This window comes from Papio anubis, chromosome 14, assembly GCF_008728515.1.
Source record: "Papio anubis isolate 15944 chromosome 14, Panubis1.0, whole genome shotgun sequence".
NCBI classification, from domain to species: domain Eukaryota; kingdom Metazoa; phylum Chordata; class Mammalia; order Primates; family Cercopithecidae; genus Papio; species Papio anubis.
The window spans coordinates 103,254,079-103,278,393 of record NC_044989.1 but is presented as its reverse complement, the minus strand read 5'-3'; the positions used below and the strand labels follow the sequence as shown (position 1 = coordinate 103,278,393).

At 45.0% G+C, this 24,315-nt stretch overlaps 1 protein-coding gene across 5 annotated transcripts in view; it reads right to left on the bottom strand.

The window, feature by feature from the left end:
* The window catches only part of AFF3 (AF4/FMR2 family member 3), a 599,573-nt gene that overhangs the window by 6,637 nt on the left and 568,621 nt on the right, over nucleotides 1–24,315 (bottom strand). For 3 of the 5 annotated variants that reach the window (XM_017947790.3, XM_021925289.2, XM_021925288.2), the window contains 6 exons: nucleotides 18,627–18,690; nucleotides 14,870–15,006; nucleotides 9,104–9,175; nucleotides 7,662–7,755; nucleotides 3,334–3,383; nucleotides 2,962–3,132 (listed from right to left, as the gene is read on the bottom strand). In XM_017947790.3, the coding sequence (XP_017803279.1) occupies nucleotides 2,962–3,132; nucleotides 3,334–3,383; nucleotides 7,662–7,755; nucleotides 9,104–9,175; nucleotides 14,870–15,006; nucleotides 18,627–18,690 (588 nt within the window). Of the gene's footprint in view, nucleotides 1–2,961; nucleotides 3,186–3,333; nucleotides 3,384–7,661; nucleotides 7,756–9,103; nucleotides 9,176–14,869; nucleotides 15,007–18,626; nucleotides 18,691–24,315 lie in introns of all 5 variants that reach the window. The other 2 variants (XM_009184764.4, XM_009184766.4) reach the window with 2 other exon arrangements.

Below are 24,315 nucleotides of genomic sequence, written 5' to 3'. Positions count from 1 at the left end.
TACTGTCATGCTGGTCATGGAATACACTTCTCGGTAAGTATCTGGGAGAAGTGTCTCAAAGGTCCTCACATACATGTTGAATGAAGACCTGCTGGGGCAGGGATGGGGAGGTGGCTGGGAGGTTGGCCGGGGCAGGGATCCAGGGATAGAACAGAGGAGGAGCAGCAGGTAGGGGCAGGGGAACAATGCCAAGTCTGCACTGGACACTTGGCACTGAGCCCCCTGGTAGGAGACATCTAGCAGGCAGCTGGCAGCGCCATCTGGAGCTTGGCTTGCTCATAGTCTCCCAAACTGGACACGTGTATTTCTACACATTTGTCCTTTCTGTGTTGTCCACTGGTGACACCCACCCCACCCATTTCAGTCACTCAACTGCTAAGCACTTTTCTTTTTTTCTTTCCTTGAGATGGAGTCTCGCTCTGTCGCCCAGGCTGGGGTGCAATGGTGCGATCTTGGCTCACTGCAACCACCACCTTCCAGGTTCAAGCAATCCTCCTGCCTCAGCCTCCTGAGTAGCTGGGATTACAGGTGTGCACCACAACACCCGGCTAATGTTTGTATTTTTAGTAGAGACGGGGTTTCACCATGTTGGCCAGGCTGGTCTCGAACTCCTGACCTCAGGCGATCCACCCACCTCAGCCTCCCAAAATCTAAGTGCTTTTCAAAGCCCTGTTCCATGATTCCATGCCAGACCCTCTAGCAAGCTCCTCTTTGTGGCTTCTGACCCCCATGGCATTCTCACTGGACTCTCTCTGGGCTGCATGTTAGGTACTATGTGGTTTTATTTACAATCTCACGCACTCTGCCACACATTCCTTATCTCATCCTGAACATCTTGCTCTTGACTTCGGAGCTATCATGCCTCCATGCTATCACAGGAACATAATTTGCATTTCATGAGCTGAAAGTGAACTCAGATTTGCACTCTTACCTGCTGCTGCAGGGACAATAATAAATTAGTATAATCTTTCAGGAGAAGAGTTAACAGCATATGTCAATATAGAGAACAATATATATCTTAAGAGAATGTATACCTGTTGACCCCCAAATTTTATTCCACAACTCCCTCCTAAGAAAATAATCAGAAATGTGGCCAGGCGTGGTGGCTCATGCCTGTAATCCCAGTAATTTGGGAGGCCGAGGCAGGCAGATCACAAGGTCAAGAGATCGAGATCATCCTGGTCAACATGGTGAAACTCCGCCTCTACTAAAAATACAAAAAATAGCTGGGCCAGTGGTGGCACATGCTATGAGTCCCAGCTACCCGGAGAGCTGTGAGAACTTCAAGCTTGAACCCGGGAGGCAGAGGTTGCCATGAGCCGAGATCAGGCCACTGCACTCCAGCATGGCAACAGAGCAAGATTCTGTCTCAAACCAAAAAAAAAAAAAAAAAAAAAAAAAGAAAATAACCAGAAATATGAACAATGACTTATGTAGGGATATTTATCCCAACATTATTTGTCACAGTGGAAAAAAACTGGAAGGAACGTAAATGTCTAACAACAGGAGAATGGTTTGAGAAATCAGGATACTTTGTGACTATATAATCAATGTACTAGGATATTATCATAGAACCACCATAAAGGGTGTTTTTGAACTAGTTAGTGACATGAGAAAATGCCTGATATAATGTCAAATGAAGAAAGGATATACAACTGTACGAGTATCCATTTCTCAGAACTGGCAGAGAATCGCTTGAACCCAGGAGGCAGAGGTTGCAGTGAGCCGAGATCAGCCACTGCCTCCAGCCTGAGCAACAGAGTGAGATTCTATCTCAAAAAAAAGATTATTATTGATGATTTAGAAGTTGTTTTCTCTGAAGTTTTCTGTGCTTTACAAATGTAGCCATGGTAAGTATGCATTATCTTTTTTTTTTTTTTTGAGATGGGAGTCTCGCTCAGTCGCCCAGGCTGGAGTGCAGTGGCACTATCTCAGCTCACTGCAAGCTCCGCCTCCTGGGTTCACGCCATTCTCCTGCCTCAGCCTCCCGAGTAGCTGGGACTACAGGCGCCGCCACCACGCCCGGCTAATTTTTTGTATTTTTAGTAGAGACGGGGTTTCACTGTGTTAGCCAGGATGGCCTCGATCTCCTGACCTCATGATCCGCCTACCCTGGCCTCCCAAAGAGCTGGGATTATAGGCGTGAGCTACCGTGCCTGGCTTTTTTTTTTTTTTTTTTTTTTTTGAGACAGAGTCTCGCTCTGTTTCCCAGGCTGGAGTGCAATGGCATGATCTTGGCTCACTGCAACCTCTGCCTCTAGCAAGTCTTTCTCCTGCCTCCCGGTTTCAAGCCATTCTCCTGCCTCAGCCTCCCGAGTAGCTGGGATTATAGGCGTGCACCACCATGCCTGGCTAATTTTGTGTATTTTTAGTAGAGACGGGGTTTCGCCACGTTGGCCAGGCTGCTCTTGGACTCCTGACCTCAGGTGATCTGCCCGCCTCGGCCTCCCAAAGTGTTGGGATTACAGGCGTGAGCCACCGTGCCCTGCTTTATATTACTTTTATAATTAGTAAAAACAAATGTTATTCAAAAAGAAATACAGCTTACACATAAAACGCTCTTTTCAACTGTAAGCAGCCGGCACTCAGAGTTAGTAACATTCTCATTCATTCATTCATTCATTCAGAGCTCCACCTGTGTTCTAGGCACTGGGCTAGGTCTTAGGAATACAAACTTGAATACAATATAGTTCCTCCCTTCAGGAAGCCTGCTGGCTAAAGGGAAAAGTGTAGGTGTGCGTATTTATGCCTGCACCTGGGCACCTGGGTCTGTCTCACACCATCTTCCACTAAGGATAGAGGGAGACCAAGGCATCGGAGGCCCCGCGGTCAGGGAGAGGGCAGGAAGGGTCTCCCACCACTGGCGACAACTCCTCCTATTTCTCCTTCGAGAGGCCATGGAAACTCGCCCACCGCTGCCCCGATCAGGTGGGCTCCTGGTTCCCCGTGGGGCGCACTCACCTCGGTTTTCCTTGGCCAGGTTGTCGGCCATCTCCCAGTAGTCGTAGCTGTGCAGGATGCTGTTGGTGATGCTGACGTGGTTGGCCGCCATCTGGTGGATGCGCTGTGGGATGCTGACGATGGTCGACGGGGACAGGGCGCTGGTGTTGGAGAGGCTGCCCTGAGACCCCACTGAGCTGGCGGGAGAGGGGTTGGGAGACATGGGGGATGGGGTTCCAGTGCTCCTGGAAGGGGAGAGGTAGAAAAACCAGAGTGGCGAGGTCGGGAGCAAGCGAGGCAGGGCAGCCCCTTGGGGAACGGAAAGCAAAGCGCAGTGGCCCAGCACCATGCATTGTCTGGCTTACTGCACTGACTTTGGAAAAGTGAACTTACTTTCCACTGGCCCCCCACGGGGATGGGGCTTGGGCGGCTTTAGATGAGTTCTGCAAGAAAATAACAACAGTGACAGTGAGTGCCATCTGAGTGAGGTGAAACAGGCGACATGCACGTGTCTTCAGGTGACTGCAGAGGGAAGCAAAGGCAGACACCGCAGGAGAAAGGCCCCTTCAGAGAAACTGGACCTGGGAAGTCTCCATCACAGTTCTCTGTTCCCTTTCTGGAAGAGAGTCAGGGAAGCTGCTGGACTTCCGAAGCTTAACAATATTTCCCTGAAAGGAACTTGCTCTGGAATACTCCTAAGAGAATATACTTAAATGTATTTCCCTAGCAGACAGGATACTCCAAAGTTCTAGTTCATCCGAATATTCCGATTTAGAAGTTATTTTGCACGAACAAGGTGCCTGCATCAGCCCTCAGTGAGGTAAGTGAAGGGCTTCACCCACAGTCTGGGTTTTTATGCACAAATTTTAGGTACCACATTAAGTCATAATCCCAAGGGTCTGTTAAATCTTGAAGCAGACTTATTTTTTCATTGTAAATTAATTTTTCTTAAAAGGAAAAAAGAGCAGGAACTCCCTCATATCCCCCCTCATACACTTTATATTTAAAAGTAGGACATATTTGCAGAAACAGTCGACATACATTTACTTAGTGCCTGAAAATATATGACATCAGATTACATTGTTTTAACTTAGAAAGTTTAAAAGTATTTCTTCTTAAAGGAAGTTGCTATTGCATATTCCTAAGAGAATTGATTAAAATATATTTCCATAACTGACAGGATGTTCAGACATTCTGGTTTATCTGAATATTCTGGTTTAGGAAGTTCTGTTGCACAAGCCGGGGGCTTGCATTGATATTTAAAAGTTTGGCCTCTAGTTAGGGAAGCTGCTCAATGCACAGTTAGATTTCCTGTCAGAACCCAATCATGCCTTCGTAGGACTGTTAAAGAAGAAAACGGTCTTTGTGATGCTGATGGGAGTTTTTCCTTTCCAGAGACAAGAAAACAGCCTCAGCCTGGTTCTCCAGAGACAACACGTTTCTTTTGGTTAGAAAGGACTTTATGGAGTGGCGACTGATTTTTCTGGTTTTGGCGCGGGTGTTATTAAAATGGCAAGAAATGGCCTGTCAGAACTCTGAGGTGCTACGATGGCAAGATGTACGTGTAAGGACAGCATTGCAAACCATGCCACTTCTGCCTGTCTCAGGAAATACAATTATTTTCATGAGGAGAATCAGGAAACCTTCCGGAACAGGGGAGCTTATCCTCCCTTTCCTGACGGAATGTTACTGACCCCTTTCTCAAGCTGGTGCTACTGGACGGATCGCTTTGTTTCCATTTCATCCTGTGGTTCTGAGAACGTGATCTACAGAATGGATGTTCTGGATATAAGAACACTAAGGGCAGAAGGGGAGAAAGGCTTGGGGGTTGCAGAAACAGTCCAATAAAGGCTACTGAATGGAGGAAGAAGGTGGTGGCTCACGCTTGTAAACTCAGCACTTTGGGAGGCTGAGTTGGATGGATCACCTGAGGTCAGGAGTTTGAGACCAGCCTGGACGACATGGTGAAACCCTATCTCTACTAAAACTACAAAAAATTAGCCAGGTGTGGTGGCACACGCCTGTAATCCCAACTACTTGGGGGGCTGAGACAGAATCGCTTGAACCTGGGAGGTGGAGGTTAGGGTGAGCCAAGATTGTGCCACTGCACTCCAGCCTGGGTGACAGAGTGAGACTCCGTCTAAAACAAAAAAAAAAAAAAAAAGAGGTCTTGAGTTCTCTTCCTCTACCCCTAAGTCCCATGCCCAAGAAATACCAGCAGGAACAAAGTTCTTTTTTTTAGAGCTAGCTCTGTACTGATAAAACACATATAGCCACATTGTCTTGGGTACCTAAAGATTTCATGGTCTCTGAACTCAAAGTAGCATTTAAATAGCCCTTGAGGCTGCGTGTGTGGCTCACACTGGTAATCCTAGCACTGTGGGAGGCCGAGGCGGTAGGCTGGCTGGAGGACAGGAGTTCGAGAAGAGCCTGGACAACACGAGGAGATTCTATGTCTATAGAAAATGAAAAAATGAGCTGGGTGTGGAGGCGTGTGTCTGTGGTCTCAGTGACTTGGGAGGCTGCAGTGGGAGGACGGCTTGAGCTCAGGAATTCACAGCTGCAGTGAGCTCCGACCGTACGACTGCACGACGGTACAACTGTACGACTGTGCGACTGTATGACCGTACGACCGTACGACCGTACGACCGTGCGACCGTACGACCGTACGACCGTACGACCGTGCGACCGTACGACCGTGCGACCGTACGACCGTGCGACTGTACGACCGTGCGACTGTACTCCAGCCTGGGCAACAGAACAGGACTCAAAAAAACACAAAAACCAAACCAAAACAAAGCCCTTGAAACTTTGTATCCAAGTTTCAGTTATCAGGAATAAGTTCTGGAAATCTACTGTAAGGCATGGTGACTACAATTAATAATAATATATAGTATACTTGAAAATCTCTAAAAGAATCGATTTTAAACGTTCCCATCACAAAAACAGTATGTGAGGTGATGGATATGTTAATTAGCTTGGTTTAATCATTCCACGATGTATAAATATATCAAAACATCACATTATACATCGTAAGCACATGCAATTTGTTGTTGGTTAATTAAAAAATTTTTAAAAATAGCTTTTGATGAAGGGTAAATGACATTAACTCCCAGAGGAGAAACTCTGATTTTCTTTCTTTTTTTTTTTTTTTTGAGACAAAGTCTTACTCTGTCGCCCAGGCTGGAGTGCAGCAGTGCAATCTTGGCTCACTACAACCTCCGCCTCCCGGGTTCAAGTAATTCTCGTGCCTCAGCCTCTCGAGTAGCTGGGATTACAGGCGCCTGCCACCAGGCCCGGTGTGTTTTCTACCCATTCTGTATGTATTTGTGGACTGCAGAGAATATTAAGAACTTGTATTCCTTAAAAGTTTGTTGTAGCTCCTGGCTGCTTACGGAATTCAGCTTCCTTCTTTATTCAAGCATTTTCCTTGACTGTAATAATTTTCTTTAGTATTAGCTCTTATGGTCTGGATTTCTGAGCACTATTGATATTGACGTTAGGTACCTGAAGGAAAGGGAAGACTCAGTGCTGGTGCTTGTCCTGACGACACCAGAGGGTCAGCGGGCCGAGGAAGTGATGTCCACGGCCTAGCACCTGGTTACTCATATGGACAATTAGAAGGCAGTGTGCTGAACATGCCTCAGGAACCCCCAGGACAGCCTGGCCATTAGAGATCACCTCTAGAGGAGGCTGGGCATGAACAGATCTCAAATGATGGTTGTGTATCTGACAAAGGGCTGTTGGAGATAGAGATGGCATAATTGCTAGTTTCTATAGACAAACAGAGAAGAGGCCCAGAAATCTCAAATGAATTATTAATGTAAGGTCAATCTCACAACAGTACATCAGAGAAGGCTTTAAAAAATTTATTCTCCCAGTGAAAATAATTTCATTCCCTGAGAAAAATAAAAGGTGGCATGGTTTGCGATTTTATCCCTATAGCTACACATTGCTATCTACTGCTTTCAACAAGCCATCTCTTACCATTTTAAATAACGCCTCTATTAAAAATTAAATTAGCTACCAGAGACTAGCTAAGAGGGAATGGCTCTAAGGGGTTACTTATAACGAAAAGAAGCTCTAAGTGAGCACAAGGAATTTATGTTAGCTATAAAGATGAATTTCCTAGGACACTGGAAAGAGTAACTGGATCTTCTTTCTCTTGAAGTCATAAAAATACTTGGACAAGGCTGGGCGTGGTGGCTCACACCTGCATTCCCAGCACTTTGGGAGGCCGAGGCGGGCACATCACCTAAGGTCAGGAGTTCGAGACCAGCCTGACCAACATGGTGAAACCCTGTCTCTACTAAAAATACAAAATTAGCCAGGTGTGGTGGTGGGCGCCTGTAATCCCAGCTACTCTGGAGGCTGAGGCAGGAGAATCGCTTGAACCCAGGAGGCGGAGGTTGCAGTGAGCCGAGATCACGCCCTTGCACTCCAGCCTGGGCGACAAAGAGTGAAACTCCATCTCCAAAAATACAAAAAAAAAAAAAAAAACAAAAAACTTGGACAAGGCAGGGAGATACATTAGATGGGCTCTCAAAGGCCCATTCTGAGTCCTGAAAGCCACAAGGGTGGCATCAATTGGGTTAGCTTGGGGACCAGAGGTGACCTGCATTAGCCCCAAAGCAATGGGTTCTACCAGGTGCTCCACAAATGACCTTGACTGGGAGACAACTGAATTTAAGGAACAACTCCGCTCGTTCACTAGACAGTACCTTGAAATAGTCAATTAGTGCTTTTGAATACTTTACAGCGTGGTCCCTTTTGAGTCGAAACATCCGCCAGTACAGGAGAGCCAGGCATCGGTAACTGCAGGCGAAAAGAGAAACAGGCCCAGAAGCGACTGAGTGCGTCCTGTGCAAACAAGACTTAAACATTTTTGTTGTTTGTTCTAAGGCACTCAATAACTAAACCTTGTTTCTATATAGGAAATCTTTCTCTATCTGCATATAGTGTCTGTGAGTGAACACCTTTTGTCCAAAAACAGAATTCAACATTCCAAGAAAGTATTCCATAAATGCATTTACCACTAGGTAATTCTACAGCATGACGGAATCACTGTTGGGTCACAGGGGCTGGCCGCTTCCCTCTTCCACCACGAGAGGGCACTGTCTCTCCACGAGAGGCGCGAGGTAGCTCTAGCACGCAGCCTTCACTGCCTCCCGGGCCAGCCCCGCTCTGCGGAAAGGACGGCGCTGCCACCTGACTTTACTGAACCGTAACCAGCTCCACTAAAGTCACAAACATGAATGTACTTTATAAATAAAAACACTACGCTGGGAATGGGTGCCATCATTTTATTGTTTCCTATACTATTCTGTATACTTCCATCAGTATTCTATCTTATATCATATTATTATTGTCATTTAGTGTATTATTCCAAGATGGGACTTAAAGTTTGAAAGGGGCACAAAAGGCGTTTCTGAGACGTGTCCTCTCTTCCTTGCAGCTCTTCACTCAGTTATTTGCTAACTCGGATCTCATGCTCGACATCCAGAATGTGAACATTCTGGGTACAATGGCGCCATCTCCTCCTAGCAAACCAAACCCAGGACAGGTAACAATCTGAGACCTTTTTTGTGTCTGTTGCTGTTATTATTATTATTATTTAATTTACTGTCTTTATTTCACTGCTTGATAGACATGTATTCTATCAACATTCTCTGCCTTCCACCTACTGATGAGTAAGGAAGGGCTGACAGGTAAAGGAACTATAGATGACCCCATCGTTCCCTTTTTTCTATGGCATCATTTTTAAAGTAAGTGGCTGTGCCGGGCGCGATGGCTCACGCCTGTAATCCCAACACTCTGGGAGGCCGAGGCGGGCAGATCACCTGAGGTCAGGAGTTCAAGACCAGCCTGACCAACATGGTGAAACCCCGTCTCTACTAAAAATACAAAAATTAGGCCGGGCATGGTGGCTCGTGCCTGTCATCCCAGCACTTTGGGAGGCCTGTCGATTTTCAATCACTGTGAATTCAGATCATGTATAGTACGGCAGCAAAAAAATGGTCTGGACTTTCCCAGGTCATTAGAACTGCTCTGGGGCTTTGTATGTTAGAAGACACTGGGCAAACACTATGCATTTCAGCACCTGGTTTGCCAGTGACGGCATGCGAGGCTGGGGCTGCTATTCTAAGTGGAGAGGGGTACTCACCATAATGCAGCCAGTTGTTTGTCTTCTGGTGTGGCGTTGGGGCCTGAGTGGGTTTTTAGTCTCATGGCATACCTTAGAAAAAGGGAGGAGGAGGAATAGAATAAAAAATATAAAAAGCCAAGAAATTGTCAAACAAGCTTTCTTATTAACAGAACTTCAATGATGGGAGTTCTCCCTGCCTGATCCTTCGCTTTGCATAGTACTTGCTGATAATTCTTTCCTAAAAGCTAGCTGGTGCTGCTCCATTTTCCCAAGTGTTACAGTACTGTGACGACTAGAACAGCTACTTTCTGCTCTTTAACAATACAAGTTCGAATGCTACAGATTGTCGGCAGCGATACCAGTTCAAGAACTATTCATGTATATGGTAACATGTCCATTTTTCCAAATTTTGATTTATGGCTGAGTGTCTGACAGATGGAGGTGAAGTTCCATCCTTCTGTGCTTACCTCCGGAAGAATTTCCACCCTGGGTATGCAGAGGAATGCTTAGATTTACCCCTCTTTCTTTGTTATGTAACTTTTGAGAGCTATGTAAGTGTCCTGAGTACATTTTAAATCTCTATTTGCTTCTACAGACAGGTGCGAAGAGAAACTAGTGGCTTTTATGGGCTGCACTTAATTCCACTTATTTTTCTGAACCAAGGGGACTGTGGCCATTGCTTTCTCCCAACAACATACCAAATTACATATGTAGACTCTTTGAGAGAGCTGAGGCAATAGGTGTAATGATCAGATTGTCCTAGGTTCAAATCTCAGCTCAGCGACTTGTAAGTTGTAAGAGCTCAGACAAATGTATGAACACATTTAAGCCTCCATTTACTTACCTATAAAATAAGACTAATACTGCCAATCACATAACATTGTTGTAAAAATTAACTAAGATAGTGTTTGTGAAGCTCTTGGGATAGCAGGCCGGCTTGTAAATTGCTCAAGAAACATACTGTTACCATCGCACTATCTCCACAACATGCAGACTTGTAGCATGTTTGAGTGTTATCTCTTTGCATAATTTTTACAGTGGTTGCTCTGGGTTTTACAATATACATGTAATTTATTGGTATCAACATTTTATCACTTTGGATAGTATGGAAGTATGGAAGTCTTACTTCAATTTAGATATCTTTACCTTCCCCACTTAAAAACAGCATTGTCTTGAGTATCAGATGGTGGTATAATTTTTTAGTTTTTATTTTTTTGTTTTGTAGCAGTGGGGTCTTACTATGTTGTCTGGGCTGGTTTCAAACTCCTGGCCTCAAGCTATCCTCCCACCTTGGCCTCCCAAAGTGCTATGATTACAGATGTGAGCCACTGTGCCTGGCCTGCTGGTATAATTTTTGTTTCAATCCTCAAACCTGCTTTATAAACTCATAAGGAGAGTAGTGTATTGTATATATCTATGTGTCTGTTCTTCTTTCTTTCCCAATGCTCCCATATTCCTTCTTTTGCCATTTTCTTTCTGTTTGAGAAACTTCCTTTAGTCAGTCTTTAAGGGTGGGTCTTTTAGAGACAAATACTTGTACTTTTCCTAAATCTGAGGATATCTTATTTCCCTTCATTCTTGAAGAACAGTTTCACTGACTCTAGAATTAATGGCTTGAGAGTTCCTTCTTTCAACCCTTGGAAACTGTCAGGCCACTCCCTCCCAGCCTGCATAGTTTCAGAGAAGCCTGCTGTCATTTGAATTGATTCTCCCCAACAGATAATTACCATTTCTCCCTGGCTGCTTTCAGGATATTTGGTCTTCAGTTTTTGGAAATGTAATTATGGTGTGTTTTTGCATGCATTTCTTTGGGTTTCTCTTATTTGGGTTTTTCTCTGCTTCTTAAGTCTGTAGGTTTATGTCTTTTGACAAATTTGGCAAGTTTCAGCCATTATTTCTTTAAATACTCTCTCAGTCCCACTCTCTATTCCTCTCCTCTGAGACTTCCATGACACAAATGTTGGATCTTTTCTTATTGTGCTTGAGGCTGTGTTCATTTAGCTTTTTCAGTCTATTTCCTCTTTACTGCTCAGATTGGGTAAATTATATTTTTTTCTCCTCAAGTTCATTGACTCTCTCCTGTCATCTCCACTCTACTACTGAGTCCATTTTTGCGGTTTATATTAGCCAATTCTACAGTTTCATAATTTCCATTTGGTTCTTTTTAAAGTAACTTCCATTTCTTTGAAAAGATTTTCTATTTTTTGTTTGTCAAGTGATAACTGTGATTATTTATTGAAGCATTTTTACGATGGCTGCTTTAAAAATCCTTGTCAGATAATTCCAGCAACCGATTCATCTTTGTATTGAGGTCTTCTGATCATCTTTTTTCATGCCAGTGGTGACTGTCCTGGTTCTTGGTATGATGAGGGAGCTCCTGTGGTATCCCGGACATTTTGACCATTAGGTTAGGAGACTCTGAGTCCTATTTTAAATCCAGCCACCCTGTTTAGGTCTAGCAGGAAGGCTCTAGCCTACTCTGGGGGCCGTGGTTCCAATTACAATTTAATTTTCAGAGCCTTTCTGATCCTATTTTAGTCTGTGATCTGGTGTCACCAGCGCTTCTGCTCATCCCTGATAGTGCTGCCTGTGGAGAGCGGGAGGGTGGGAAGAGAGGGTCACCAGGCTGGGCTCTTGTGGTGACAGTGCTCCAATGACCCACGCCCGCTTGGCCATCTGGAGTTCCCTGGTGGAGAAGGGAATTCTCCTGTCTGTAGGGACAAAGTGCACATCCTGGGCTGGGTCATTTTTGGTGGTGAGAACCCCTTGCCAGTGCTCCAGGCCCTTCAGTGTCTCAGTAGGGGAGAGGAGGGTCAGCAGGGTGGGCAATGTGCGGATGTAATTCATGTTGTTTTCTTTTTTTTTTTTTCTTTTTTGAGACGGAGTCTCGCTCTGTCACCCAGGCTGGAGTGCAGTGGCACAATCTCGACTCACTGCAAGCTCCACCTCCCGGGTTCACGCCATTCTCCTGCCTCACCCTCCCGAGTAGCTGGGACTACAGGCACCGCCACCACACCCGGCTAATTTTTTGTATTTTTATAGAGACGGGGTTTCACCGTGTTAGCCAGGATGGTCTCAATCTCCTGACCTTGTGATCTGCCCGCCTGGGCCTCCCAAAGCGCTAGAATTACAGGCGTGAGCCACCGCGCCTGGTCAGTTAATGCTGTTTTCTAACGTAGGTTGAAAAAACAGCTGGCCAGGTGCGGTGGCTCATGCTTGTAATCTCAGCAGTTTGGGAGGCCGAGGCAGGCTGATAACCTGAGGTCAGGAGTTCGAGACCAGCCTGACCAATATGGAGAAACCCCATCTCTACTAAAAATACAAAATTAGCTGGATGTGGTGGCGCATGCCTGTAATCCCACTACTGGGGAGGCTGAGGCAGGAGAATCACTGGAACCCGGGAGGCGGAGGTTGTGGTGAGCCGTGATTGTGCCACTGCACTCCAGCCTGGGCAGGAAGAGTGAAAGTCTCAAAAAAAAAAAAAAAAAAAAAAAAAGAAAAAGAAAAAAGAAAGAGCCAAACTTGTCTTTTTGTCTCCATTTTCTCTGTATTTTACGTGATTCTATTCATTCTGAAGTATCTAGAAGGTGGACAGTGTTCTCTACCTGTGAAAGGTTACTTCCAGCAGTGGGCGCAGTGGGTGTGGTACCCCAGCACCCTCTCCTTGATGGTATATCTGGCTGGCATGGTTTTTTGTTTGTTTGGGCTTGCTTGTTTCAATTTTCAAGTGTGAAAGCCTTTAAGCAGGTCATGATACTCCAGTTCACAGCAGGTCCTATGGCTTGCTTATTCATTGATTCCTCAATTGTTTATTTTATTTTATTTTATTTTTTTGAGGCGGAGTCTCACTCTGTCGCCTAGGCTGGAGTGCAGTGGCGCGATCTCGGCTCACTGCAAGCTCCGCCTCCGGGGTTCACGCCATTCTCCTGCCTCAGTCTCCTGAGTAGCTGGGACTACAGGCGCACGCCACCACGCCCGGCTAATTTTTTGTAATTTTGGTAGAGACGGGGTTTCACCGTGTTAGCCAGGATGGCCTCGATCTGCTGACCTCGTGATCCGCCCGTCTCGGCCTCCCAAAGTGCTGGGATTACAGGCGTGAGCCACCGCGCCCGGCCTGATTCCTCAATTGTTTATTAAGCACATACTATGTGCCAGAAAATGTTTGAGGGGCAGAGGATTCCCAGTGAGCAAATCAGACAAAACCCAAAAAAATCCCTGTGCTCAAGGTACGCACACTCTAGGGCATCTTCCAGCTTTGTCCCTGTCCAGTTTCTCCCACTTTCCTCCCTTGCCTGCCAATAAACATCTGAGGCTGGGCCTTGTTCTGAGGAAGGAATGTATGGATCGAGGATCTCTCAGAGTAATTTTTACCAGTCTTTTTACTTTGCTGTTTTTATTTCATCACTGCTGAAAGTAATGTGCCATATAAAAAGACAGTATAAAGGATTCGCCGATATATTGATTTAGTGGAAACACTTTATTAAGAAAAATGGGCAGTGTTGACTTTAAAACATTCCCGAAAAATGCTTTTGGAGGTGATGTGTTCTCTGATGTTGGAATGACAGTTTTGAAGGCTGGAAACTATTTACTGAGGGAGAGTGGTGTGTAAAACACCAAGTAGCATCTTTGGGCCAATGTAGACCAAAAAGATCACATCCTAAGATGATTAGAAATCTTCCATGCAGAATGTTGGGACATGGAAAATGTCTCAGCTTCCATTGCACAGAACCCCGGAATCAGAAAAACCTTTCAAAGTTCGTTTTAGGAAGAACTATTTCTCCTTGTGGATATTAGACATTATGTCAAGCAGTTACACTGGCTAAAAACATACACCATACAATGAAGGTGCTCAGCAGGGCTAATGGATGAAATTCCCTGAACTGTTCATTACAGAGGCGTGACGGAGGTGCCTTTCCAGGTCTGCATCACAGAGGACGAGTGTTTCCCATCGAATGCCTTGACACGTCTGCTCACAGCGTTTAACCCAGGTTGGGGGATGGTGCCCATGGCCAGGTTCGAGAGCAGATAGAAGATGGGTTCTCCTTCCATAAAATCCCCCTGAATCTTCTTTCCTTAAATACTCCAGAAGTATTTACTGATAGAGGTAAGATTTAGATGATACTAACCTGAACCAGATTTTTTTTTTTTTTTTTTTTTTTAAAGCAGCCTGGGGCTGAAATAGGCTCAAAATCTGCCACTTCCTAGCTGGGAGGAGCAGGTATGTCACAGCCCACTCAGATTCAGCCTCCTCCCTCGGCAATCGGGGGCCACAGCAGCTGCCCTCTTGCTCACGGAGGACGGAGCAGGGCAGGGTGTGCCAAGGTGCCTTGCACAACCTTACCCTCTTATTTTGGAGGATGAACACTGGTTCCTGGTGGGGGATGGTGCAGGCTGACATTCTTTTTTTTTTTTTTTGAGACAGAGTCTCGCTCTGTCGCCCAGGCTGGAGTGCAGTGGCACGATCTCGGCTCACTGCAAGCTCCGCCTCCCGGGTTCACACCATTCTCCTGCCTCAGCCTCCCGAGGAGCTGGGATTACAGGCGCCCGCTACCACGCCAGACTTATTTTTTGTATTTTTTAGTAGAGACGGGGTTTCACCGTGTTAGCCAGGATGATCTCGATCTCCTGACCTCGTGATCCACCCGCCTCGGCCTCCCAAAGTGCTGGGATTATAGGCGTGAGCCACCGCGCACGGCCAGGCTGACATTCTTTTCTCTGTTTCCATAGTACTTCCACACACTCCTCACCTCCTCCCCTCATCCAGCAAGAAAACATAGTGCTTACCTGATGAGCTCTACTGTTTCTGAATACATCGTATAAGGAGATTTGGATTCCATGGGGCCTTGTTCCATTGCATTTCCACACTCAATAAACGACAACGCCGCTTCAGCATAGTTCAAAGCCTTTCCAAACTTTTCCACCTGATCAACAGAGTTAATACAGTGTTGTCCTAAACAACAGTTTTTTAAAAAATGGCATTGTCATGTAGTTTATACACTTTGAGAAACCCAACTCTGACTTCTAAAATCCTGTGAATGAAGCTGAGAGAAGAAAGAAATAGAATACTTCTTTTTCTAGTTATTTTCTCAAACTGCTACTGGCTTGGAGTAAGTGAGCAAACAGTTACGTACAGAATTGTATCAAACCCATGTGACAGCTGCCAATCAACACAGCTCAGAACTGCATGGCTGCTCTGATTTCTGTTTCCCTCTTTCTAACCCCTAATGGTTTGGAGACTTCATTCCTTGTTCCTCCATGCTATGCTAAATATGCATCAAAGTTCATAGGTCTGGTCCCATATAAGAGTTTTCATACTTCTTTTGGTACATCCCCAACTCGGATGGTTCCAGGCCTTGGTTATTATCTTTTACATTACTTGTGGCACTCACATCTCCATGCCTTCCTCTTCTCAATTTTGTTTTTCTTTTTTGACATAGAGTCTCCCTCTGTAGCCCAGGCTGGAGTGCAGTGGTGCCAACTGGGTTCACTGCAACCTCTGCCTCCTAGCTTCAAGCGATTCTCTTGCCTCAGCCTCCCAAGTAGCTGGAATTACAGGCATAAGTCACCATGCCTGGCCTCAATTGTTTGTTGTTGTTGTTGTTGTTAATATTTAGAACCTCACTTAAGAGTGAGAGTGAGTAGGGGAAAGGAGAGGAGACAAACCTCAAGGAGCTATTTCAGCTTTGCTAAAACGGGACAAAAAGTTGAAAATAAAAATGATTTTTGGTTGGGCATGGTGGCTCATGCCTGTAATCCCAGTGTTTTGGGAAGGTGAGGCAGGAGCATCACTTGAGCCTGGAAGTTTGAGGTTACAGTGAGCTATGATCACCCCACTGTGCTCCAGCCTGGACATCAGAGCAAGACCCTGTCTCTAAAAGTAAACCAAAACAAATTTCTATGGAATTATCTGTAGCTGTCTAAATTTGTGTTATTCTTTTCCCCACATCAGCAAGGGCAGCCACAAAGCAGCTTTATATTCTTAAGATCTCATAAATCTAAACTTACACATCAAGTTCCTGGCTCCATACCTTACTACTCTTTGTAGGTAATTACATAGTCTAACTCTGAATTGCAAAATCTCCACAATTTTCAAATGATTCATTCATCAATTAAAACCGAATGACATAATACTCAAATACTATTCCAAGTCTTGCCACTAAAAATACAAAAAAAAAACTTCATTAGTAACGATAGCTTCAAAAACAGAAATGCAGAGCAAAACCTCCTCTCACTAGCAAATCAAATTTGTAAACAGCTTATAAAGCTAGTGTAGGTTATAATGCAACATTTCTTCTTCTTTCTTTTTTTTTTTTTTTTGAGACAGGGTCTTACTGTGTCACCCAGGCTGAAGCACGGTGGCGTGATCTTGGCTCACTGCAACCTCTGCCTCCTGGGTTCAAGCGAGTCTTCTGTCTCAGCCTCCCAAGTAGCTGGGATTACAGGTGTGCACCACCACATCTGGCTAATTTTTTTTTTTTTTTTTGTATTTTTAGTAGAGACAGGGTTTCACCATGTTGGCCAGGCTGGTCTCGAACTCCCGACCTCAAATGATCTGCCTGCCTCAGCCTCCCAAAGTACTGGGATTACAGGTGTGATCCTGTAATGCAATATTTCTTGGTAACACTTTCAGATGTTACCTGAAAGTGTTATGGCCTGTAATGCAATATTTCTTGGTAACACTTTCAGATGAAGTCATTTCATTTAGTATTAATATTTCCTAAAGCACCGAATTCTGTGGTATGTTCACTCCACAAGCCAAACATATAATATACTTGGAGAGAGAAAATGTACACCTACAAGATAGCTCAAAGTGCAAGGCAGTCTGTGATTACCCAACAAAATGCAAAACGAGGCACCCAGTGCAAATGAGATGGAGGGAAGGGAGCTAGTGACAGGGCTGCGGAGAGGCTGGGAAGGCCACAGGGAGGAGACTGAACATGATGCCAGGAAGGAATGGTAGGGTTTGGCTAGATTTGGGGAGGACACTGAGGGTGTGAGTATGCCCATGAGAGTGTGTGACAGTAAATCCCTGCAAACGCCCGCTGGCTGGCAGGAGCCAGGTGTGCTTAGAGGTCAGTAGGGGACCAGCCTGGCTGGAGCAGTGTCTCCTCTTGGGAAATCGTCAACAGGAAAGATAGGGTTGGGCAAGAGGACAATGAATGAATAATGCTGTAAACTTTAGATGCTGGATTCAAGCAGAAAATCTCTTTCTCCTTAAAAATCTGATGCTCTTCTCCAAGAGTGGCCATACATCAGCTTCTCCAGATGACCAGAACTGTCCATCAGACTCAGATTGTGTGGACAAGAGCTGTACCTTCCGCTGCCCTCCTCTATTTTCTGATATGTAGGGATAATTCCTCCTGTACCCCAGTGTGCCTAGGCAGTGGTCTTCACGTAAATAAGTGTTTAATAGGTGACGTCGGTAGCACTGGAAGAGGGGTACTGTAACTGTTTTTTTTTTTATTTTTAATTTCTTTTTTTTTTTTCTTGAGATGGAGTCTCGCTCTGTCACCCAGGCTGGAGTGCAGTGGCCGGATCTCAGCTCACTGCAAGCTCTGCCTCCCGGGTTCACGCCATTCTCCTGCCTCAGCCTCCCGAGCAGCTGGGACTACAGGCGCCTGCCACCTCGCCCGGCTAGTTTTTTTGGTATTTTTTAGTAGAGACGGGGTTTCACCGGGTTAGCCAGGATGGTCTCGATCTCCTGACCTCGTGATCTGCCCGCCTTGGCCTCCCAAAGTGCTGGGATTACAGGCGTGAGCCACCGCGCTCAGCCTGTAACTGTTTAAACATCTTCAGTATTCTGAAGGTCACTGGAAATGCCTTCTTCACGTCCAGCACCTGCCTCAATCTCAGTTATGAACACTGGAGGAGACTAAACTCGAGTTACTAGGTGGGAAGCAGTCCCTCTGGACTTCATTCATTTAAGATGGAACAAGCATATGACCTCTTTTAGAAAACAAAACAAAAGTTTTCTATCTCTTGCCTGGGAGCTTCAAGCTTTCCAAAACAGGAGATTATCCAAGCAAGAAAAGTTATTCTTTGAAAACATCAAATCATGGTGACTTTAGAGTCTTATGCACAGATAACAGTTCCCGTGTTGTACGGTTTCAGAGAAAGCATTCATTTTTGGCAGATACATGTGAAGAACACAAGTGTTTTTGAAAAGAGATTTGATCCTGGGACCGAGCCAAGGGTTTGTCAGGCTAACAAGAGAAAAATGCAAATCTAGATTTCACTTTTTGAAGGGGGAAAAAAAAAAAATACTACCACCCACTGCCTCCACTGGCTCTAGTTACTATTCAAACCTTAGGACTAAATTGAAATATTCATTTATCCAGGGCTTTTTCCCAGTCAGGCATTATTGGTTGAAGTCATAATTTATTGGGCTATGAACACTTGATTATATAAACATTTCTCCATTTAACAGACCCAGCCATCCTTGTAATAGATTTTATAATTACCCTAGCTATATTGTCCCAGTGATGAAGCTGCACTACACACGTAATTTGGAAGAACGTATCTGGAAAGAAAAGGGTCTCACCATTGCATCTGCTTTATGCTTCATTCGTTTGGCTTCTTGCATAAAATAATCAGCACTGCGAGGCCTACAAGGAGGGAATGATATTAAACGTCATTATGGCTTAAGTGCAAGATCTTTTTAAAATATTCCTTCCTTTCACTCAAACTTAAGGCGCAATTTAAAAACTCTGCTTAATGCGGAATTAAGTGTGTTTTCTGCCTGTCCAAATTACTGCCTATATGTCAAATACCACAATAAACTTTCTCTTAAGTTAGCAATTCAAAACACACTCAACATATGCCAGTAGTCGCTATTTACAGTGGCTTTAACATGGCCCCCTAGTGCCTAATCTGTGAATATATTTTTTATTGTATGGCAAAAAAAAAACAAGTGAGAAATCTTATTTTATGCAATATTTAAATAAAACAATCCCCTTTTAATGTAAACATTGTACATATACCTCATAATTGTATGGATATATATGGGTGAGTATATTTATGTATCCTTATGAAAATAAGTGCATTTATATGCATATCTAGTACCCAGAGTTTTATGTATATATATTGAATTATCTTAAAGCCTCACAGTGAAAAATAAAAAGAGATAGTGTTGGATGATTACATTCCAGTTGTAATGAAGTTAATTGTCAAATGATGTCTACCTTGTAACAATGCAAACATGCCATGTATTCTCTAGAGCTCTGATTAGCTAGCTGGTAAACATTAACAGCAGACATGTGGATTATTAAAGCAATAACCCTGGCCAGCGGTGACTCTGCCGGGAGATGAAGGTAACTCATCCAGAGACTGATCTGAGCGTGTGTAATGAGGTCCAGTGGTGCTAAGGTACTCATTGGACAGTGCCTTTAAGTGTTTAGCCTGACAGATTAAAAAAATGACCTCCTTATAGGCACCAGCAGCATAAACTTTATATAATCAATAAACTTGACCTACTCATGAATATCAAATACAAGCCAGGACTCTCTGAATGGGAGATACGGCGGAAGTAGTGATATTCATCATGGACTGTTTAGCTTATTATTGCAGGCTTATTCTGAACTGCCTTATTTCAGATCCTAATGGGATCTTTTACCTTATTGTAATATTAGGTAGTCAGAGCGTTCGTGTATCCAGAGAGGTCAAAATGCTTAGAAAAGCAATGTGTGACAATGCTTTTCTGTGACAATGACATTGCCTTTTAATCAAACAAACCAGAATCACAGCATAGTTTTGGGGTCCAGATGGCTCCTCACCCCACCCCACGCACCCCACTGAGGGCTGGAACCGTTCATTCCCTGTGCTGGGTCTTTCACTGAGGGTGAGGCCTGAGGTCTCCTTCCTAGGAAGGCCCTACTCCTACCACTCCATCTTCTCTCTTCCAGCTCCTGGACACCCATGCTTTCCCCATATGAATGGCTTTGTTGTTGCCTTGGAGTTTTCCTTCTTTGTCCACAAATTGACACATATTGTCAGAATGTCCACATATTGTCTGGTCTTTGGTTCTAACTCTGGCAATTGATGTTATTGTTGTTGTTATTGTTGTTGTTTGAGAAAGGTTCTCACTCTGTTGCCTAGGCTGGAGGGCAGTGGTACGATCACCGATACTGTAGCATCGGCCCCCTGGGGTTAAGCGACCCTCCCACCACAGCCTCCCAGGTAGCTGCGACTACAGGCGTGTGCTGCGATGCCTGGCTAACTATTTCTGTTTTTAGTAGGGATGGGGTTTCGCCATGTTGTAAAGGCTGGTCTTGAACTCCCGAGCTCAAGTGATCCACCTGCCTCAGCCTCCCAAAGTGCTGGGATTACATGGCTTTCATCACCTTGCCATCCTGCTCACAGACCTAAAATCAGTCTCCAGGGTCTATGAGATCAAATCTCAGTTCAGATCCCCCAAAATCTTGCCTAACCCACTTAACTATGTCACTCATTCAAGAAGGCCCTTGACCAAAGTCAGAGGTGGCTCCTCATTGTCTTGATAACATGGCCTCCCGGTCCGAGGAGCTCTGCTCATCACGTCCGCCACCTGGAACACTCTCCTCTCTCTTCATTCACTGAGTGTCTTCCAGGAGCCAAATGTTGCCTGCCCCTCAATTTCCCCCGCTGTAAGGCATTCCGAGTAACCTTGGTCCATGTTCACCTTTGTCCTTCCTGACCTCACACAGCACTTCTTGTTTCCTACACTTGGTATTTCATTATCTTCTGAGCTCTACTGGGCATGTGTGCAACCTGGTTGCTGGTTCATCTGTAGTAAGGACCATGCTGTAGACCTCTTTGATCTTCCCCACCCTGTAGTTTTTGGCACACGGTAGAAGGTAAGCAGGTCTCCCTTGGATGAATGGCATTGAATTCATTTTGAGCTTAGAAGAGTGGTGCCTTCCGACGGGGTGCAGCATCGCGTCCAGTGAGCCAGAGAGTGTCTCCATGGCAACCTGAAATTCTCCACATCATTATCTGTTCTATACTCTAGTATATAAGTTAGGTCATTTTTTTTTTCTTGCCCCGTTTTTGTCACTAACACATCGCTACTTCAAATGCATTTCGTTTTCATTAAAGGATTATCTTGGTAATAAGCTATGGCTTCTTAGTTTCCACCAGCCTTCCAAGTTACCCTTATGGATGGCAGGGGCTCATAATTCCTAATATAAGCTCCTTAATCACTATTGTTTTCATCTGCAGCATAGGAGCATATTTTAAAATCCTGATATGGAGGCTGAGTCACAGACTCTCACAATAGCACATGTGGGTAAGTAACACACCTAATTTTCTGACTGTGTCAGAGTAGCTATAATCAGAGCAGTAACCTGAGATGCTAATAGCATAGGTACCATCTGGAGGCCACTTACGAACACATTTGTTAGAACTCTCATCTTTGCATAGAATGGAGGGCTCACTGTAATGAGTCACTGAAGATTGCCTGATGATTGGCCCATTTTCTCCTTTCGGGTGATTTCTGGTGCCGTACTTCCAGAGCAGATCATTATAAAGCCAGTGGGACCAGTGGGATGTCACCCAGTGTCCAGCCTTGCCACCAACGCACGCTTTCACAAAGGCATCCCTTCTGACAGCAATACACAAGTCAGTAGGAAAAGTAAAACTGCTGTCACCATTGTGACCGTTATAGAATACAGCAAAGGTACTAAAATGAGATCTTATCTCAGTGTTCAAATAGATTTTCCATCTAATCTTCTATTTTTTTTTTAACTTGGAAAACCTAGAGTTTTTGTCTTCCATTTGTGTAATAAAATTCCTCCCATTGTTTTCCACGGTGATGGTATTTTATGATGATAGACGAGCAAACCTAATCAAAGTTTAATTAAACACCATAAATGTAACTAACTGTGAATCTCGGGCTCTTCAGAAACGGGGCGTGAGTGATCTGAAAGCCAGAGCTTAGCCGCATGCATCTTCATTATGAGAGCTCTCTCCAACAAAAGCATTCTGAGCACTTGATCCAAATAGAAATGTTTTCTTTTCTTCTCTTCCCCCTCCTGCCACCCCCACCTAGAAACACACGGCCTTGGTTCTCAGCAACATCAGGGTTTGAGCTACCCCCATATTTCTTCTGGCACAGGAATATTAAAGCAACCTTGCTTTTTGTTCTCCTTTGTGACTGGGATAGAATTGAATGGTCTCCCACGGAGAGCCTGGCAGGCTCCTTTCTGTAATTCCTACCTCTGTGAAATGCCGCCCTCGGTAGAACCAGCCTGTTTTGTGAAAACTGGCAGGGATGAGAGCTCAATGTGTTTGAACAACAAGTTCCTCGGCGCGGCAGAAATTGGATGATTTTCTTCGGGAAGTTGAAATCCAAATCAGACGAATAGGCAACTGCATACCAAATGAATTCATCATCTGCTATCCGATATGTCAGCTTGTCATCTGACAAGCCCCAGAGGTGTTAATATGTCCCAAGCTTTGAGGAGAATGCATAAGAAGTTAAGTAATTATTTTTAATGCACAGAGTCAGTGATGACTACGGATGAGGGGACTTCAGAGTCCGCCGCTCCAGGATGCCGGCACTGGCTTTCCAGGCCCTTCCCCACAGACGCAGGTAGAGTGCATCTGGGTAGCAAGGATTCAAAACAGCTTTTATTTCCACAGCTTTGATGTTGGCTGGGGCCCCAGAGTCCCTGGAACCTGGCTTCTCCCAGGCACAAGCGTCATTCACTGTGTCTTCCAGGCCACAGGCTCCTGCAGGTGACTGCCTCCCTCTCAGCTGGGCACAGGAGGCAGGGTCTGCTCTGCGGGATGCTCAGGCTAAGTGGGGCAGGTTTGGGTCATTGAATCCAAAGTAACTTTCTGTTGAAATGGGAAATTATCAATCTGATGGTTGTTTTTCTCTGAGTCACATTTAAAATAATCTTACAAAACCCTAAAAATGATCGGACAGCTGAGATTTCAATCCAGGAGATCTGAATGTCCTTGTCCTCCCCGCACCCTGCCTTGGCAAATCCTACTCTCCATTTCTTTCTCTCTGTCTCACTCATGCTTACTCTCACGCTCTGTTTTGGTTAGAACAAAAGAAGCACCTGGCCTTGAGACAGGGATTTCATAATGGGAGAAATTCTAAATGAAGACCAATAAAGGCTTAATGATTAATCAGGAAAACAAAAAGGTAGGGTCCTGCTTTGAAAGGACTAGGAGAGGAGACCCTCAGGAGAACATGCCCACTGCAAGCCCTGGGTTGGGGGGCGGTGGGAGCACCTTCCCTGCTGTAATTTCGCCTACTCAAGGATCTCAAGTGGTGTCCTTTGACTAAATCATGCTGCTAGGGATCCAACCTTTTACAATATGGGAGTCTTCCCCTCCTCTATAAAATTAAAATCCTTTTAGCTTTGAGACTGCTGTGCTAAGTACATTACAACTGTCAAGTCCCTCTTCCTTCCTCGTGGCCACATTTCACACGCCATGATCTTCAGTGCCTGGCGTCTATAGTCAGTCTTTCCTCACTGTCAGGAGGTTCAGGTAGCCGGGCTCCTGTTATGGGCACCATGGGGACAGAAGGGACGTTTGGTGGTCTGGCTGAATGTGCTGATTGTGACTGACTTTTCCATGTGACATACAGGCAGCAGCCAGCACTTCCTCCGGGGAGCGGCAGGCGGCCCTGGCACCTGGGGTTCTCTGGCTTCCTAGCACAGCAGAACGGCGGCAGGATGGAAGAGGTGGTTTTCCAGCCAAGCATCTCATCACCACGTAGCTCTGTTCAGGACTTCTGTACTGAGGCCTTCGTGACACAGGTGTCCGCTCTCCATTTTCCCCAGCCGAGAATTCCCCTGTCACTAATTATGATACCAAGTGACTTACAGCTCATGGCTTTGCACTAGTAAGATCAGTTTCTCGGCCTCAAGTTGAATCAAGTGCTATCTATTCATTGACATACATTCTTACAGATCTGTTTTTTAAACAAATGTTTGGTAATCATACGAGTGTCACCTTAATACCGCAGCTGTCAAGCAGTGAATGTTGTGTATTTGCTAAATGTCAGGGGAGGAGGTGAGGTCGCACTGCCACCAATATGAGCCCACAACGTACAAAGGACAGGCTGACCTGGATCACATTTTTAAAATAAATGTTATTCTGCTCAGTTCTGTCTATATCCCAAAGGAACTAACTGGTGCCTGTTTACAGGCATTCCAGGAATTACAGGCGCACGCTACCACATCCGGCTAATTTTTGGTAAGTAACATAGGAAAAGGGGCTTGGAAGCCCATGGA